The sequence below is a fragment of the Gallinula chloropus genome (genome assembly GCF_964237585.1).
Source record: "Gallinula chloropus genome assembly, chromosome: 9".
Classification (NCBI taxonomy): Eukaryota; Metazoa; Chordata; class Aves; order Gruiformes; family Rallidae; genus Gallinula; species Gallinula chloropus.
Genome location: NC_140094.1, coordinates 9354090 through 9372938, shown reverse-complemented (window position 1 = coordinate 9372938; position 18849 = coordinate 9354090). Strand labels below are relative to the sequence as shown.

The 18849-nt window shown below is 44.9% G+C and overlaps 1 protein-coding gene across 3 annotated transcripts in view; it reads right to left on the bottom strand.

The window, feature by feature from the left end:
- The window catches only part of PDE8A (phosphodiesterase 8A), a 151662-nt gene that overhangs the window by 114846 nt on the left and 17967 nt on the right, over positions 1-18849 (bottom strand). For 2 of the 3 annotated variants that reach the window (XM_084267947.1, XM_084267949.1), the window contains exon 1: positions 7553-9247. The exons of the other annotated variant lie outside the window; for it this stretch is intronic. In XM_084267947.1, the coding sequence (XP_084124073.1) occupies positions 7553-7813 (261 nt within the window). In that variant the 5' untranslated portion in view covers positions 7814-9247. Of the gene's footprint in view, positions 1-7552; positions 9248-18849 lie in introns of those variants that run through there. 3 annotated transcript variants of the gene reach the window in all.

Genomic DNA, 18849 nt, shown 5'->3' with positions numbered 1-18849 from the left:
AACTGAAGGACAGAGAGCGATGGTAAATGTGTAACTTTAAAAATAACGTTGTCTTTCAGTGGCAAGTAAGATCAGGCCTCAAAGTTTCCACCGCATCCCAGCAGGGAGTGAAAGGTCATTGCTAACTCAAAGTTAAAAACAATGGGAAGTAGAGGATGTAATTCTTTCGTATTTGCCCAGTGATTCTGTGTTTTCTTTGTATGGATTTACTTAGGAAACTGGGAAATCTATAAAACGGTGAGAATATTTCAAGGTTATCTTTTTTCCCGTAACAATACCAGACAACTGATCTTGTCACTATGCAGAATGTTTAATTTATAAAGGAAAATACCTCTTACTTGAAAATTTTTGATCTTCACAGGCATATAAAATGCTTGAAGTTTTCTGTGCAAATTTAAAATTAATGTGCAAAATAATTCTGCTTTTGAAAAAAAAAAAGTGAATTCTTATTTCCAAAGAAACAGATGCAACTTAAATGTTAAGTGTTGTTTAACAGATTCATTTCTCACCTGATTTAAAAATTTTTAAAAAAGAGACCAACCCTGTAATTCTTTGCAATACTACCTATTTAGTTAAGTCGGGAATAAAAGACTTCTGACCAACAAAGAGGCTGTCCTCATGCCAAGAAAAATACATTATCCTAATTTCCAGGGACCTAGTGCTCAAAAATTGTCTATCGCAATAAAGTAACAGAACCAAAAGCAGCATTTCCTCCTTCTCCAAGCAAATATAGGAATTTGAGTCTCTCATACTGGAATCAGACTCTTTTTCATTAGCAAAGTATTTTATTCCCAAAACTGCTTTTAAATCTTGCATATTCTTTTTTTATTATTCTAGAGTTCTTTAGCTTTACAAAGACATTAACCCCGGTACATACCTATGCAGACTACCTTTAAACATTTAAAAGTCAAACAAAAACCATCTCAAATTACCTTGTGAACCACATTCAAAATAGATAGATACAAGTTAATTCATGTCAATTCATTTCCATGTCAAAAAGTCGGTTCAAGCCCTGTCCTTTCTCCTGAGACAAAGCCATACACGTGGGAGCTGGTTACAGAACGCTGAGCTTTTTCCTTTCTGTAGAGCAACACACTTACAGATCTGACAAGGAAGAGGAGACGGGGCCTGAGAGTTTGACTTGAGAAAAACTGTTCAACCCATAGTAAAAGGGGATGGTATTGAAGAATGCACAAATTAGAGACTCTGCTATCTAATTTCACAGTGTGAGTAGCAACAGCATTTGTTACATTCCAGCCTTAACAGGGATTTCAAGGAAAAACTTTAAAGGAGCTGGATGACATAATCTTCTTGAGAAGTGGAGAACTTTAACTGCATCGCTTCCCTGATGCCTTTGAAAATTTAAAAATCTGACCCCAGGCACTAAAACTATTTAGTATGTCATGCCCATTAAACCTATTCAATTTGCATCTTGTCATCCCGGGCCAATTTAAATTACAGTTAAATGAAGATACCCAATTATTTTACCCAATGGATGGATAACAATGCGCAGAATGTCACAGGGCCAAGCAAACTGTGAACCTCCACGGGATGAATGGGTCTGACATATAAAACTGCAGTTCACATGGCAAGCTGCGCTCTGGATACGGAATCACGCTCTGTGTGCAGCCTCGGAAACACTGCTAACAATGTTTTAATTCCATCCATGGCTGGTAAAGCAGTTTATATTATATCCATACGCACCACCAAAATAGAACACAATGCTAAATTGTTCTCCCTGCGTGCAGGTGCTTCTGCCGTCCCCTGACAGAAGGAGAACTTGCGTAAAGCTTGTATTGAAACAATTTCACCTTGGGGCCAGGCAGCTCATTACCATATTTGCTTTAGGTTTCTTTGGCTTTTTGCTGAGAGCGAATAAAAGCTTTAGCTGTCCATATCTCTAAATATTTATTTCCTCTTTGAGGGCTCGTTTGAAAGTCAGCTGGCATTCCAAGTGCGTAAAAAGTGGAATATTTTCAGTGTATTGTTACTACTGCTTAAGAAACCCAATGCTGGAGTAACTTCTCAAGGTGACAGCCAAAAGAGGTGAACTAAAGTTCATATAATAACTGAAGTAAACCAGCAATTTTTCACTGTTGGTATCGGCAACTATTGGATTTAACGATTTTGGTGGATGTTAAAAATAATTCTCATTCAAATACCTCTCATTTTCTTGAGACGGACATTTACTTGAACGTGAGAAACAGATATTAAAGCATCCAACATGGAAAGCCAAACACTTCCCAAACAGCATTTTCTCGAAGTTTCAAATTAGCTATAAGCCACTTTCTTAATGAGACAGACTTCATATTCACATAGATTGTAAACATCTTCTAATCTAAAATTCATTGAATGAGAAGTGTCTGCAAATGGGAGCAACCATTTCACCACTACGTATCTTTAATTTATATTCAGACTTAGACTTTTGGATATAAAATCTGAATTGCTGACACCTTAAATAGTAAGGCAATGCTGGTACCTTGCACTGGAATTTCACACCACATGCAGAACAGCAGAAAGGGAGGGAGAACTACTAAGTACATCACCTCCCTTCTTCTGCCTGGCTTCTAAGCACATTCTATAACTAGAAAATTTCTCCCCGTGGACGTACTTGCCCTTCAGTCTGAGCCATACAATTAAGAATACAAAGAGTACAACACAATAAGATAAATACCTAGAACTGTAGAAATAAAAGCTTAACTTTAATACTTCCTCTATTGACACATCCAGGTGGCAGAAAAGGAAAAGCTTAGAAATTAGCTACCTAAAATGGCCAGGGAAGAGACACAAAGCAAGCTCAGACCGGGGCAGTGAAGAACAATGCAAAGGGCAGAGAAAAGTCAGTGTTTCGTGTCTGGCAGATGAGTTTACAGCTTAAAGGAGTTTTGGTGAAGCATCCCCCAACAGCAAGTACTCCTAAAAACTCAGGGTCCCACCTTGCTCATCTCACTCACACAAGCAATTGCCCTCAGATGCAGTGACAGATTTTGTATGACTAGAAGAGGTACCAATAATCATGTTTTAAAAACTCAAAAACACAGCTTATGCTATCTCAGTAGTGTAGCAATCTATACACTGTGAGAGATTTACACTGTTGTTTTTTCCAGTTTACACTACAAACAACAGGAAATTAAAAGGTAAAGATAAAAAATAGACTTAAATATGAACTCAGTTCACATGTTACTACACCAGTTCACTTCATACCATTTAAAAATTAGACTCCCATCCCCTGGAGAAAAGGGTTCATGCCTTCCAACAACAGCAAAAAAAACCCCATCAGCCTGAAAGTCTGGAGCCGTAAGGATTGAGAAAAGTTTGTGTATCTCAGCGTGGGAAGGATCTTCTCAGTGGGAGCAAGGATCTCTGAACAGGAGGGCTGACGTCAGTGGAAGTGGGAGGGAAATGGTGATGGGAGGTTTGTCGGGGAAATGATTGAGGACAGTTTCAGTGGGAACAGGGAGGAATCAAGAGAGGGCGGATGGCCTCAGTAGAAGCATGGACAGTACGTGTGGGAGTTTCAAAGGGAGAGAGAGCTCCTGTGTTCCAAGGGGAAGGAATTACCAGACAGGAAAAGAGCAGACAGCTTAACGGACTAAAAATTATGTGCTGCTAAACGCTGAAACGAGATCCATTTCAGCACTGCAGGTACAACATAGCACACAGAGTTCTATATGCAGAATTATGCAACCACTGGTTTGCAGGGACTGCAAAATTCTCAGGCAATTTCACAGGGTTTGGATGAAGAAAACTTGGTGGCTGTAGAGCCGTGGATTTAAACTGTCTGTCCCGTATCAGCTGATAAATCAAAAGACTACTTCACATTTAGCCCTGCTGGCTTAGGACTACTTTTATATTAAAATAAAGGAACTTTGGATTTGCTTTCTTATCCCCCTGCACCCAAATGCACATATTTCTGGGCCAGATAGACACAACAGGGAGAGTTACACAAGAGAAGAGGAAGGAAATCTCATGTACGTAAAAGAATGACAGAGCAAAAAAAAAACCTCACAATGTATGTTCTACAGCATGTATCAGTGCACTACAGAAGAGCAGCACACACACGTGATGTTGGGACTGCATATAGCTATGAATACCTAGGCAATTTTAAATAAACACCTCATGCCATTCCAGCATTTACTCCATCTATGCTATAGGTTAAACAGAGGTATTACCCTAAAGGCGTTTAAGCGGGTTTCTATTTAGCCAAGTACCTTTACCACTAACTCAACACCACAACAGAAAATCCAAACTAGGAGTTACAAAAAAAAGACAGACTATTAGAATTTGAGTCCACTTTTCTTGGGTTTTTAGAGATTTTTTAAAAAATCATGAAAACCCTCCTTTGCAACAGTGCTGGGTAAGTGTCAATTGATATTCATAGTGTCGCACTGGATGATCAAACCCCAGTCAGTCTTGCTCATGTTTCACTGGGAAAAGAACAGACTGCAAGCTGTGGAGTCAATACTTCGAAAACTAAGGGAAGGGTCTTCATGGCTGGTTCACTCTTTAGCAGCGGCACTTATTCAAAGATGCTCATACATGTTCAAGTGAAAGCTATGCATGAAATTCCTAACCAAGGAGGGAGATACAAGTGCAAGGACAAAATATAATGGATTAAAAGGGCTCCTTCATTTCTCGCATGCTATGACCATACTCACGTATCAGAAACTGGTATGATGGCATTCATCTCTGCACACACACACTTTCATGACTGCTCTGCAAATTTGTTATGGATAAACTCTAGGTTTTCCATTTTGAAAAGAACATGCAACTGCTTAGCTACAGCTTGTAAATTGATGCAAATCACAAAATAAACTATGCTCACACCACACATCCAGAAATTGATCCTCTGCTACATGACCAGCAGACAGATACAACATAATATAAACAGAGTTCCAGAATAAATCTGGGGGCTAATTAGTAGTAATATATGATCCATTTTACAGTTTGAATGGGTTATTTCTTTTTATGACATTTTCTGACTCTAGGTAACAAACTGATTCAATAAAAGTTACTGCATTAACTATTATACATATTTTAATAATGCTAATGCCAGCCAAGGTAAAAATAAAAGGTTTACACACAGGGTAAGTTTTGTTCTTGGCTCTCACATAGGACTCTCTTGGATTTAATCTGTACATATGCAACAGAAGAATGTGAATGAGTTTCATTTCATGTGCCCTAAAACCACGTGAAAATGCCATTCAGGCAGGTTACCTGCCATTCACACAAATTCTGATGACACCACAATTGGCTATAGCACAAAAGGTTTCTATCATCTTGTGTTCACATGAGGATATTCCAGGGGCTCTGAAGGGTGTACTAAGCACACCGAATAACAACAAAAGGTTCCTAGTAGCACCCTAATTCTTGCGCTTCTTTCTCAATTCAAAAATCCTTTTAACGTCAAACCAGAAAAACTTCCTGCTCAACGCTCCTTTTGGCTTCAGGAATTTCAGGCTCCTGTCCACTGTCTTCAGTGTTCTCACACTTTCTTTCCAAACAGCTTCACTGCACTGTTAAAACTGCTCTCTGGTGACAGCGCAGCCCTCTCCAGCACCATCTCAGAGACAATGCAGTTATCTAAGAAGCATAAATCTGATCATACTATACACACTAACGATAAAAGCAGAGAACAAAATACCATATCGCTTTACAGCTCTGAAGGGTATTATAGGATATTGCACATGAAAATCATGCAGATGTATCCAACAGATTTTGTATCCAGCTGATAACAAGCAGAACTCCGCTCGCATTTCTCAAAACCCATCGTTTCACAGCAATGTGCTTGGAGTGATGACAAGGGCAGAAAATATGACTGGGTGATAAAAATCAGAAGGACTGCCAATGAGATTACAGTATGCACATGAACCCACATCAACCCTACAGCATCTGGCTGAATTAACCAAATCTAGGAACAACAAAATTTACAAAGTTCTTGAAACTGATCAACAAAAATGAACAAAATTAAAACTGTTTCCCATGCATGCTTCTGGAAACAGGTTTTGGAGGTGTTTTTTCCCCACAAGCAAGCACAAAGATGACAAATTCAGAGAAGATATACATTTTAAGAATAATTTTAGTCTAGATTTTATAATATTCAATTATAATCACTATTAAAAATTTAACCAGCAAAACAATTGTCAGGAATCGGGCGACAGGCTTCCTTACTGTGGTTACTGTGTTAAATATGCCAGAAGCATGTCTATCATGTGTGAACAGGGCCATAAAGTTCAGTTTCCTGTACAGCCTTATTAACACAAAAATTTAGCTTATATTGTAACACCATTTGGGTTCATGTCCTGCCTTCGGTATTATTAATTACTCCTCCAACTCACTACTTACAAAGCATCTTCTCATTTGCTAGACTTTTTTTAAACTACAAAGTAAGATTACTAAATCTGGAGGAAAACAATTTAAGAAAATCACCCACAGTACTGAAGAAAATTATTCCAGGTCAACACTCTAGAAACTGTCGTAATGAGCATGTCAATATCCTAAAAGAACTACAAACCATTAGTTTCTGTGAGTCTGCAAAACACTTGATGTTTGGCTAGCTCTTGCCTGCATCTCAAGCCTGTATCTTGTATTTACAGCATGTGTACCTCAGTTCTTGTCACGGTATCCCAGAGCAGCTCAGCCATGTTACATAATATTCCCAGGGCTGCTACAATTTGATAATTTTTTTTTAATTACTTCTTTTTACAAAACAGATATGGTTCCCCCTCAAAAGCCAAGATACAGCATAATCAAAACATATAGGAACTAAAGTACAACCCATAAACAAACAGGCCATCAACAGAAAGTAAAGAGACAGGCACTTTGCACCACTCTCCCCCTCTAAAGAAAAAAACCAACACAAATTGCAATGTTTTTCAGTACGTATCTATCGACTTCATATAGCCTCGTATTGTATCTCCACATGTAAGTATGCACAGTAACACACATGCAACAAACACTCAAAAAAATATCCTATTTGCAGCAGGAAAGGTCAACAAGTTGTTAATGTAAATCAGTACCCAGAGCAAAAAACCACTGCTGCTCTCCTTTCAACTTTCTGAATGGAAGAGGTATGCAAATTGATCAGCCCAGCTAGCAGATCGCTTCAGACTCGGATCTGCCTCTGCTTCCGAACAAGACAAGCACAAACAGCAACACTGGAGCACCCGGCACAAACACAGAGAGAAACCGCACAGGAGTTCACGGCAATGCAGCTCCACGCACGGCAGGGCACCAGCACGAATGGACGGACGGGCCCTCCGTGTCCAGCAGCGAGACCCGTGCCCCTGGCCCTCAACAACCGACCGGGACCATTACACCGCTCTCCTTCCCAGCACTGGGAACACCCGTTCTATGGAAAGAAGCAAAGAGGCTTGGGCACATCTATAAAGCCGTTTCCCGAGACTGATTAGTTTATAAACGAAAGTAACAGCCCCAGCCAGGAAAAGCTCCCCCACAACATCTCGCTTCGGCAGGGAGACTCCTTGGGTTAAACCGCTACAGCCAACTCTGTTCTGAGAGAAACAGTGCTCATGTTTAGTACCCTTTTTACCTTAACACTGGATCTGCTGGTCTGGGTCTCTGCCTCCATGCTCTGGCTGTTCTCCCTCTTGTCTTTCTTAGAGGAATTAGTCCTCACCTTATAAGTGGATGTGTTGGAGGATTTAATGAATAATCCTGGGACGGGGTTGCCTTGCTGCTGTTGAGACATGGTTGTGTTGGTCTGGTGAGGGGAATTGCACTCCTCAGACTCTTTGCTACTGTGATAGACCACTCTGCTGTCAGAGATGTGGATGCTTGGAGCACAGCCCATGCTTTGTGGCCACCTGGGGAATACTTCTAAATTGTGTATAAATATATATATTTCCTTCCCGTTGGTATTTTCCCCTGCTTAATTTTTTTTTTGTTTTTGTTAACAGGTTGAATCTCTTTCCTGCGTCTCCGCTACACTCTGAAGCATTGCCATCAGTCCTACACCACCAGAAACGTGTCTGTTCTCCTCGTCCTCCAGGAAACGGGTCCTTTTATCTCAATCTCAGCAGTGGGCTGGGGAGCTGGCAGGGTGGGAAGGGGGGGAAAAAAAATCAAGAACTGGTCGACTTCATATTTTCACAGGTTATTATTAATTTTTCTAAGCCATCTGAGAATCTTGGTAAAGGTTTTCTTGCCTTCTGGGAAAAAGCAAAAAAAAAAAAAAAAGACAGAAAAAGGAGAGGAAGGGGGGGAAAAAGGCAAAAGCAAAAATAACAAAAAATCCCCCACGCCCCAAACCACACGCACACACACCCCAGCGTCTTCTCGGCTAGGCGCTCAGAAGGGCCGGGGGCACTGCACCATCGCCTCCCTCCTAGTCCGGAGCACGGCGCATTTTCCACCTGGGTTTGCACAGCGTTACCGATTAACCCGGGTACGGGCCGGGGCTGGGGGGGGCCGCTCCCCACCTCGTCTTCCGCGCTCCCCGCCGAGCAGCGCTTACTCCTCGCGGTCCCGCTCGGCGCTGCGCCGCGGGCGCGTTTTGGGGCGTGTTGGGGGCTGAGCCGCGGGGGGGGGTGGGGGGGGACGGGGGTACGACACGAAATAAATAAATTTAAAAATAATAATAATAGTACTAAATCATCGGAGGTTGCCCCGAGGAGCCGGCTGCGCCCCTCACGCCGCGCTGGGCACGTCCCGCGCCGCCTCCGTCGCGGGCGGCCGCCGCGGGGGTGACATTCAGGTTCCCGTCGTCGGAAGGAAGAGCCCCCCGTCAGGCGGCAGCGGGGCTTTCTGGCCGCCGCAGCGGCATCCCGCCCGCCGGGGCGCGGGCTCCCGGCTCAGCGCCGCGGGACCGGAGCGGGCCGGGCCGCAGGGAGCCCCCCTCAGGTCCCGGGGGCGGCCCTCGGAAAATCAGGGCACGGCCCGGAGGGCTTCCCAGAGCCGCGGGAGGAGCCGGCTCCGCTGGCGGAGGCATCAAAGGGCCTCCATGTTGGGGGGTATTTTTTTTGGTCAGAGAAACGATGCGAAACGGCGAGGGGAAAAATAAATATTTTTAAAAATAATTTAAAAAAAATAAAAAAAAAGGGGCGCGGAAAAAACTAAGACGAGCGAGAAGCAGAAGGCAAACGATCCTAGCGTCCCATCCCGGCGGAAAGGGTTGCAGCGGCGAGAGCTCTAATTCCCAGGGCCGTGGTGTCCGCGTCCCTTGCAGCAGGGGAAGTGCCTCTCTCCTCGCAGCCGCCTTCCCTCGCTCTGCGCCCGCCTTGTTATTATTGATGTTCCTCAGCGGCGGCGGCGGCGGCGGCAGGGCCCCCTCCCCGCCCTCCCGCCCAGCGGTCGCCCCGCCCGCCCTTCCCCCGCCAGCGCTGCCCCGGCGCTTGACAGCGGCGGAGCCAATAAAAGCACCCGCCGGCGCTGACCTCCGGCCCGCGCTGGCGTCAATGCAAATCAGCCGCCGAGGGCCAATGGCGCGGCGCGCCGCGGCTCCGCCCGAGCGAGCGAACTTTAAACCGCCGCTCCGCGTGCGTCCGGCGCGGTGGGTGTTGCGCGCGGCCGTCGGTGGCGGCGTCACCGCCGCGGGAGGGGGGAGGCGGCGGCTCCGGCTCCGGCAGCCCGCCAGGGAGGGCAGAGGGGAGGCGAGTCCGCTGCGGCGCTCGGAGCCACAACGGCTGCGTCACAGTACAACCCCCCCCCGCGCCGGGTCCAACGAGCTGCTTACTACTCCTGCCTGAAAACCAAGCCGACACCCCGCCAAACCAGCGCGCAGCAAGCCAACGACTAACTGCCAGAGGCCGGCAGGATGGGTACCCGCACAGAGGCTGCCTCGGAAAGCCGGCCAGCAGCCTTCCTGTATGGGCATGGGGTGCTGCTCCTAAAGGAGCAGGAGCAGCCACGGCCCAGGCTCTGTTGGTGTTTCCCATCATTTTCCCAACCCCAGCCATGCCGTGCCCTGCAGGCAAAGGCTGCAAGAAGGGAAGATGGCGCTCTACGGGCAGAGGCAGACTTTAGGGCCTGGAAAGTGACCCGCAGGCGGGCATTGTCGGCAATACTTATGTAAAATAACCCTTTCTGTATCTATATCATATGGAAGTAACTATACTGTACATACCTAAGAGAGAAAGAGTATTGAAAGCCCTTTAAAATGCCGTGTCCAGCACAGGGCAAGTTGCTGCTATAGACAATGTGTGTACCCAATCAAGAGCAGCGCGGGTTCAGCAACAGACATACAACACCTTACTCTAACAGAGACCACACACAACCCATGGGTTTGTAAGAGCCCTGTGCAGGTTCCACACGTGACTTTCACTTTCCTCTCTCTGTCATTTTTCACAATGCCAACCTTCGCTCTCAATGACTGGAAAGAGGCACTTCCCTGAGGTACTGCCAGCTTTCACCAGCTGAGGAACAGCCCAGAGGTGACAACAGTTTAGGAAAGATCAGATCAAACCTCAGGTGTAGGAGCACGGAGAAACCCCGATGTCAGAGATACGACTTTTGTTAATAAGTTCTGTTTGAGGAGGGAAAACGATGTGTCACAGGAGGGAACTGTTTTAAGTTACTCCAGATTTGCATCCTGGATGCTTTTGTGCTCCCCCTGCCAGAATCAGTTTCAGAAGAAGCCAATTCAGCACGAGCACTTCTGCACATTCAGACCATTCGGCTTTTGAACAGTACTTTAACTACATGACGTATGCCATCAGGTAGTAATTAAAAGCAAGGCTTGCAAATAAGCAATGAATAACTATGACAGCAAGAACAGCAAAAAGCAGATCTTCAACAACAGCATCACTTGATGCAGATGGGAGCACCATATACAGTTAGGAGATGCAAAGCCAAAAGTCAGTGCTTTTGAGAAATGTGTTTTTTCAGGATTACCACAGTACTTGCTTGTCAAAATACTTTTATTTACTTCTTGTAATTGCTAGCATTAAAGGCTGGAAAATCAAGTCTTTGCTTCCCTGATCCCTGATCCCTCTGGTCCTGTGCAGTTTCAAGTATAAGTTATAGTCACATAAACTTCATCCACCCCATTAATTTAGCTGATCTATACAGCCTGTTAGAAGCAGAAAGAGACACTGGGTTCCTGCACACTCTCGTCACTTTGGTTGCCCACTTAAGATAAGCACTTAACAATAAAAGAAGGGAAAAGTTTAACATACCTGCTTTAAACAGTGGGCACTGTTTGGAGAGAGACTGTGTCCTCAATCTTCGCTTTTTGTTAAACATTATTTACTAAATCCCATTAATAAGGGCACAAGTGCAGCTAAAAAGAGGCTGCGTAAGGAGAAAATGCTGCAATTCCTACTTGTGCCATTAACCACAAGTGTGGGCTCTCCTCTTCTTCAGCGTTAATGGATCTGTCAGCAAAACTGCTCTTGCACTTTATTTCTGGTAGCACTGGAGGAGTCAGACACAGCAAAACATTCAGTTTGCAGTGCTGACACCTAGAGTTAAGCTTTCAACTTTGTAAAATAAATGGGCTAGATTTGCAGCTACACAAAGATGAAGCATGCATTTCATGGAGTCATTTCAAAAACTAACAATATTAAAAACATTTCTGCTTTCCATTTTGGAGACAAATTCTCATTTAACCAATACTTCAGTTTATCCAAACAGCAAACAAATACTGGGCAGGGAGAAATGCTTTGTTCCACAGTCTAAAACAACAGCATGACAAAACAACAGAGTGTACGTGCAGATATGACATGTATGATGTCTTTGCCCTTTTTCAAAAGTTCTTTCACACTAACCCTGGGCAGATTATTTCTGATTATCTCAGTCCACAGCCTAACTTCAACCAAAACAAAAAAAGCCTCCATTTGCAAGTTTTTCTGATGAGAATTCACACTGCCTTGAATGGGAGGATGAGGTGAGCATAAAATGTAGTAGTTTAATAAAAGCCATTGAGAAATCACTACGGTTGTTGCTACACTGATGGAAATCCAACTAAAGGCAAAAAAATGCTATTTGATCAAGACACTGGCACAGGGGTTGGCTTGTTTCTCTTCAATTTGAGAACACTGGTGCCTGTTTTTATTGCCTATAGAAAAATACAGTTGAAAGTATAGATTTACCTGCAGCCTAGAATCAGAGAGAAGGGGTGAAAGCATCAAAATCATTGCCAGTGGTAGTCATTTGTCACTACGCTATATGAACTCTGGATAAAGGGGCTTGTTCAAGCTTATTTGCTGAAGTGCAGCTGAGGGAATGATGGTGCCCTATTATTAAAAAAAAAAAAAAGTAGTGCAAAAGAGCAGAGGAAGAACAGGAGCGTAGTCACAGGCAGATCAGGGCTGTGGGGGAAGTGCAGGGTCAGTACAGAGTCAGTAAGTGAGAGGTCAGAAGAGAACTAGCTCTGGGAGACAGCTGGGGAATGAGAAAGGTTATTTATGGAGAATAAGGTTGAGTTTCATTCAGGACTGCAGAGTAAGAGAAGGCTAGGAAAGAGCACAGAACGATTGTGATCAGCTTGGACTGTAGATGAGTGGGTGCTGTGGAACATCAAAGTATTTAGAGAACAAATACATAAGCTTAAAATTTTAAAAGGTTGGAAAATTACAATATTCAGCCACTTCCCCATCCATCTCACCGACTGAACAACACTGACTCCCCAATCTCCTTCATTGCTCCCCATGTCTGCTATGTCCCCACAAATTTCCATGAGCAAAAGCACTTCACCTTGATTTCACCCAGCCCTTGACCATTTCCCATTGCACGTTATAAGAGTTCCCAGTACATGAGCATGGGGAAAATTCACTCCTGTCCAGTTACACAAAAAAATCCTATGAAGGCCCAAAGGAAAAGCTTGGTGCCAAAATTCAATCCTGATAATATTTCAGTGCCAAGACACTGGCAGGCAGAATTATGCAGAAGAAATTATGGACTAGTACCTGCATGAACAACAAACACACGTGCGCTTTCAGTGACGGCAGAGCAGGTGTACCTGCAGTCCTGGGAGCACAGGGCCGCGGTCTTGATATGAGATTCCTCTATGTAGTTTTAATTGCTTGTCCCCCTGGGTCAGCTGTATGTCCCAACTGTGTCCTCTAACCTTCTGAAAATTTAGGCAATCCTGCTGGTCTCTAGGCCAGTGAAGGAGGTAGTGGGGAGAGGCAGGAAGGACTATGGAAAACATACCAGGACACAAACAGTTGAATGGACTCTACATTGCTAACTACTGACACATGGATGCTGTGACAGAGCTCATCTCTCCAGCCCCAAGATATTCTAGAGGAGAAAACTGCGACCATATTCTGCCTTAGCCACAAGTCAGTATCAGCATCACATCCCACTAACAAGCCAGGTGACATCTGCTTGCTTGTGTAGGAGACAGGTATCTCAGGACTGGGCAGTTCCAGGTAACATGAGACAAGTGTAAAGTTTGTCCTGAGGTTGATCATCCCCAGGTCCTGGAATGTACAAGGAGCTCAGTCAGTTTGTTTTCTGCATCCCTCCCCAGTGTCCTGAAAAACCCTACGCAGCCGACAGAAGCGCGGCTCTGAGGGCCTGGCAGGCTGGCTGCCGTGTGCTGTTGCGTAATTGTGATTGCAGAACACAGACAATTGTCTGTGCCACTTGGAAATCAGGGCCTTCAAGACAGGCTAAGTCAGCAACTTTTTCAACTCTAGCACCAAGGACATGTGAGTCTAAAGCTCAGATACTTCACGTACATACAAGCAGCATTGTGGTAACCAGTGTCAAAATGACTTTCTATTGCAGCTGTAGTTTACACATCACACTCACTGCTGCTGAGTGATCAGCAGGATAGACAAATATTTCTGGGATAAAAACATACCCCCTTTTGCACTGTACCTCCTTTCCACTTTGATTACCTCTTTGCAGAGGGGGGCAGCTGAGACTGACACCCACAGTATCGCTGATCTTCCTAGGCTTTGTGCATATAGATCCTTGGACTGATCTGGGGCCTGAGCAGATTATAGAGTCCTTACCACTGTCTCCTAGGTTTTCCTCTCCCTCCCAATCTGCTCTTCCCAAGCATGTAAATGCTCACCACCTAGAGAAGAACACCACCTAAGGCTCACCTTTCCAACCCCCGAGCCTCAGAACCCTGCACAGCCCAGGGAATGCAGCACCCAGGTGACGCTGGAGGCTGCACTGTGACACCCAGCTGATCCAGCAGTGCCAACCCCCAAGTCAGCAGGAAGGAGGAGTGCTCTGTGAGCTGCCAAAGCAGCCTCCAACAGCTCCCGCTGCCTGGCCTCGCCTCCAGTCAGCCAAAAATTTGTGGGGAAGGGAGGAACAAAGCACTGTCATCCCCACCCTCTCCCCTATAATTATCCTGTGCTTCACAAAAAGGATTATCTATCTGGATACACACTGCCATGCAGCCAGCTGTGACTGGAGAATTAGCTGTTCCCCTCTTGGAGAATTTTCCCATATATCTTCCTGAGTATTTTTAAGCTAACTTATATGTATTTAGTCTGCAAACTTTCCAGTTTGTGATTTACAAAACCAAGGATGAGAACTGGTCCTTCTTCTAGAAAAATTATCCCACATAGGTGGAGTGGTATACCAAATTCCTACACCCTCCAGGCTTTGTTGCCTGTTGTTCCTCTGTTTCCCAATGGTACTAGATACCCCCCTCTTGACTAGCCAGCCTCTGGCCCACCCCAAGAGTGACTCCCAGGACCGTTCAGACTCTTAAGTTGGTTCCTGATGCCATAACCCCTTTATTGCATTGTGGCCTGCCAGTAAGAGAGAGCAAAAAAGAAAAAACAGTACAAGAAACAACCAACCTGGCTCCTTCACCATTGGGTCACTTTTCTTCAGTCAGCCTGCACCAGCAGCTAAAAGATCAGTTCAGGCTAACGTGGGAAGACTCACTCAAGACAGGCTTTCAAAGCCACAAACTTTCTCTCCCCATCTTCCAGGTCCCAGCTGCCTCCTGCCTGGCATTCACTTTCTTTCTTGCTCCTGGTTCACCAGTAGTGCCAGTGGCCAGCAGCCTTCCTTCCTGGGCCAGCATCCTTAACCCTTCCCAAAGAGCAGCAAAGGGAACAACAAAATACAGATCCAGAAACTCATCCCTCCAGTATGGCAGCAGTAGGAGCTGAAAAACTCTGAAATTACTCTTTAAGACAGACCATACACCTGCAAAACAGGCGGCTTTCAGGGTTGCTGGATTTATTATTTGAGGAACAGATCCATCATCCATGCTCATACTGAGCAGTAATTTATTATATATTCACAATAGAAAAAAATCCCATGTACTGGCTGTTAGATTTATGTTCCTAGATCACTCAAACATCTGAAAAATTCATCCTACAAACATGTCTGAATTTAAGACAGGGAACTGGGCCTCATCTGAATACTTAACAACTGTTAACTGTATTCTCAAGTACATTTCCTTTCCTTGGGCCAGACCAATACCTTGAAATACATTCAGTCGTATCCAACTATGTACAAATCCTTCCCTAAATTTAGGTCTTTCTGCAGAGCAAGGCAGTATCCTTACACATGCAAGAAGCTGAACCTTTAGTTAACCCAGAGAAGCATACCCTACCGACAGGTAACCCCACTGCTTGTGCAGTTTATTACTCTCTCTAAATGTACCCTGTTTCCAGGAGTGCTTCCCATCCACTTCTTCCACTGCAATCAGGCTCTGTGGGTAACGTTTCATTCATGATTCACACTATTTTTCCAACTGTACTCTAGTTTCTGTAAGCTCCCATCAGGACAGTTGCGTTCCCTGCCACTTGCCTGCGTGCAGCTCTGCGTGCAGGCGGCTGTAAGGAGGAACGCGCACGAATCCGACCTCTGCGGTGCCATGGCACAGCGCTCGTAGATCATGAGTCTTGTAAACTCCATTTCACAGCTGTCTGCACATGCAGCTGAGCAGCGGGAAGAGCAACACCACAAGAATTGCAAGAGGAGGGGACAACTTGGGGGGAGATAAGGAGAAACCACACTGAGGGCAGGTGGAGAAACAGAGCACGTAAGTTTTCTGCGGATAGCTATTAAAAAGAGAGACAGAGAAAGACACACAGACTCAGGATGTGTCAGGGAGATAAATCTTCTGAGTTTTTGAAAAGGGGAAGGCAGCGCTTGCAGGCTCACTCACCACAGCCCTAACAAACATAAATCTTACCCACATGGGCACCATCCTTCCCAGCACACTCACCAGGGCTGGCTGTAGCACAGCTATCACGGAAGGATCTGTCATATTAAGCAGAACAGCACTTGGCAGTTTCTGTGAATTACGGTCACAGCCAGCACAGCTGGGTGCTGCAGGGGCTGACAGGCTCTCTAACACAGTCACAATAGCAAGCACTCTGAAAAACTTTGCACCAAAACGGTTTGGGAACAGAGCTGAAAAGCAGTTTTTAAACATGTCTCTTAAATTCCTGAGAGGCTTCCAAACAGAAGGGGCTGGGGCGGATCTGACGAAGTGGGGGAGGCTGATCCATCTCCGGGAAGGTTTATATCCACCTTGGCGAGATCTCCTGGGTCTGCACTTATTGTGTCTGTGCAGTTGGGTTCCTCATGTTTTTAATCTCCTCTTACTTGAAATAAGCTGTGGTACCATCTCTGTCTCTCTGATACACCTCGAGGGCACAGGTCTCTAGTTCCTGTCTGTCTGCAGAGATGAGACTTTAGTGGCCACTGATAACCAGGAGCAATGGCACTCCTTCCCTTAGCTCACCAGCCCAAGTGCAAAACACACCTTTCCCCACAGCCCTGACCTGGTTTACACTTCTGATTTGGGCGAGTTTCAGAGTAAACCAGTGCACACATAAGCTTTCTAAAGATTTAAAATAACCAAGCCAGAACAATCACTCTTAAATCATCACCAGAACAAGTAAACCAATCTGGACAACACTTAAAAGGTTTGTTAATCTCCTTGAACTCTCAGGAGTTTGTTAGGCAAGCGTCAGAATCATTTGAGAAGGTCAGGATCATGCCGCACACGTGACATCTGTTCAGACCCCCATGTCTTGCTCAGCCAGTATAAACACCAAAAAATCCCATCTTCCTTTTGATAGTCTTGGGCAGCACAAGAAATAACCACTTTTCAACAACAGCTCTAAGTCCCAAGGACTTCAAAAATCTGACCTAAAGCAATTATCCTCTTAAAAGGAAACTAAGTTAGCAACCATCCATTTCACAGATTCATATGGGAAAAGCCATGTGGCCTTTTGAGAGGGGTAAAGTGAAAAAGAAAAAATGTCTGCTATATAGGGTGCATGAAATAACCTCACTACAAAAAGCTTTCTCCAAGCTTTTCAGGTACAGCAAATCACAACAAAATAATTTTTCCACTGGGGAGACACAGGTATTCGAGAAAAATACTACAAGAAATAACTTCCTAAACTCAGCTTACTCTCAGCAGGTTGAGTGTCCACACAGACATGTGTGGCACAGGGGTAGCTGGAGTCAGGGGTTGCTGGTTACCCAGTGCCTCCTTCATGGTCTGTGTGGGGTACCATTCACCACTTACTGCACCCAGAGTTACCATGGCACTTGCTCACTTTTCCCTCAGTGCCCTGACATCCATCATGCACAGATAGGCAAACCTTGCTGGGACCTCTGCTCTGGCTCACTCTCCCCCTCTCAGGGGGTTGGTTCTTGGAAGCTCTAGGAGAGGGGTATCAGGAAACACTGGCCTTCTCTTGCAAGTTTCCACCCCCCCCCCCCCCCCCAAAAAAAAAAAGAGCCCAGGAATAGATTAGCCTGAGCTCATACCTGCAACTGTGTAGGCAAGACACCATGCTGATGGAGAAAGGAGAGCCACAACAGGTCTAACAACTAATTTAATGTCCAGGCAGGAGCCCAGGCCCAATTTTCCTCTTACCTTGGATCAGCAGCAATGAGAGTATACAAGGCCACACCCCATTCCTAAACAGCATTTCACTTTTTAACTGCTTGCTCTTTTACCAAAATGCAACCCTGCACCCTGCTGTGAGGTATTTCACTGATTACATAACAGGTGATCAAAAAGAAAAACAAATTAAAGAAGAAAAAGGCACTACAGCAAATTCCATCCCTCACAGCCTTTCCATTCAAGCTTGTATTGATATTATAACCTAAATAACAGGAAAAAGTATACTAGAACTGCTTCTAAGTGCTGTGTTTGGAGACAGGCTGTGGGTGTCCGTGTTAACACATCCATTTCTTTCATGCAGATCCTGTTCATACATTACAAACCAGGGAAATGCAAATTTTTTGCTCCTGGCAGCACAAGTTTTTGCACATTTAAGAATGGAAGAAAGGCACTGACCTATAGCAATAGAGGTGTCCACCCACCCCTGCACGAATTACCTGCAATGTTTGACAGAGAAAAAACACTGGCACACAGGCTTCAGTAAGAGGGAGCAGGTCCTTTGAATAGACGTGCCTTGTAAAACACGTCGCTGCTATGTTGGCTGCCCCTTCGAGAGTGGAAGGGAGAAATGAAGTATCACCAAAAGCAGACTGCCTGGGATAGAAGAGCCACAGTGAAAGGGCAGCTTTGCCCTGCTGCGGGGCCAGGGCTCCCAGGGTACCCAGGGCAGGGTGGAAGCTACACCCAGAGGAGCTCACAGCTCCTGGTGAGAATGGCACAACGGCATCACCTCATTGCAGCCCTTAATAGCCTGTTGATGTAAGCCTCACTCGCAGGCTTTTAGTGCTAGTCAAACAGAAGGAGACATTTTTTTCACCACAAGATTGTTTTCCAGAGTTTTTCATACCTGCTGATTTCATATTACCAGTGCAGCGAGGTTAGTACCCAGAATCCCTCTTAAAGGTCTCCTTTGTGGTCACAATGTGGCACTTAGGCAAACTGAGATGATTTTAATCAAATTTGCTTTCTTTTTCTTATTTGGCTATTTATTGTAGTGCTGCATTTTCACTAGTTCACAAAACTCCATTAGA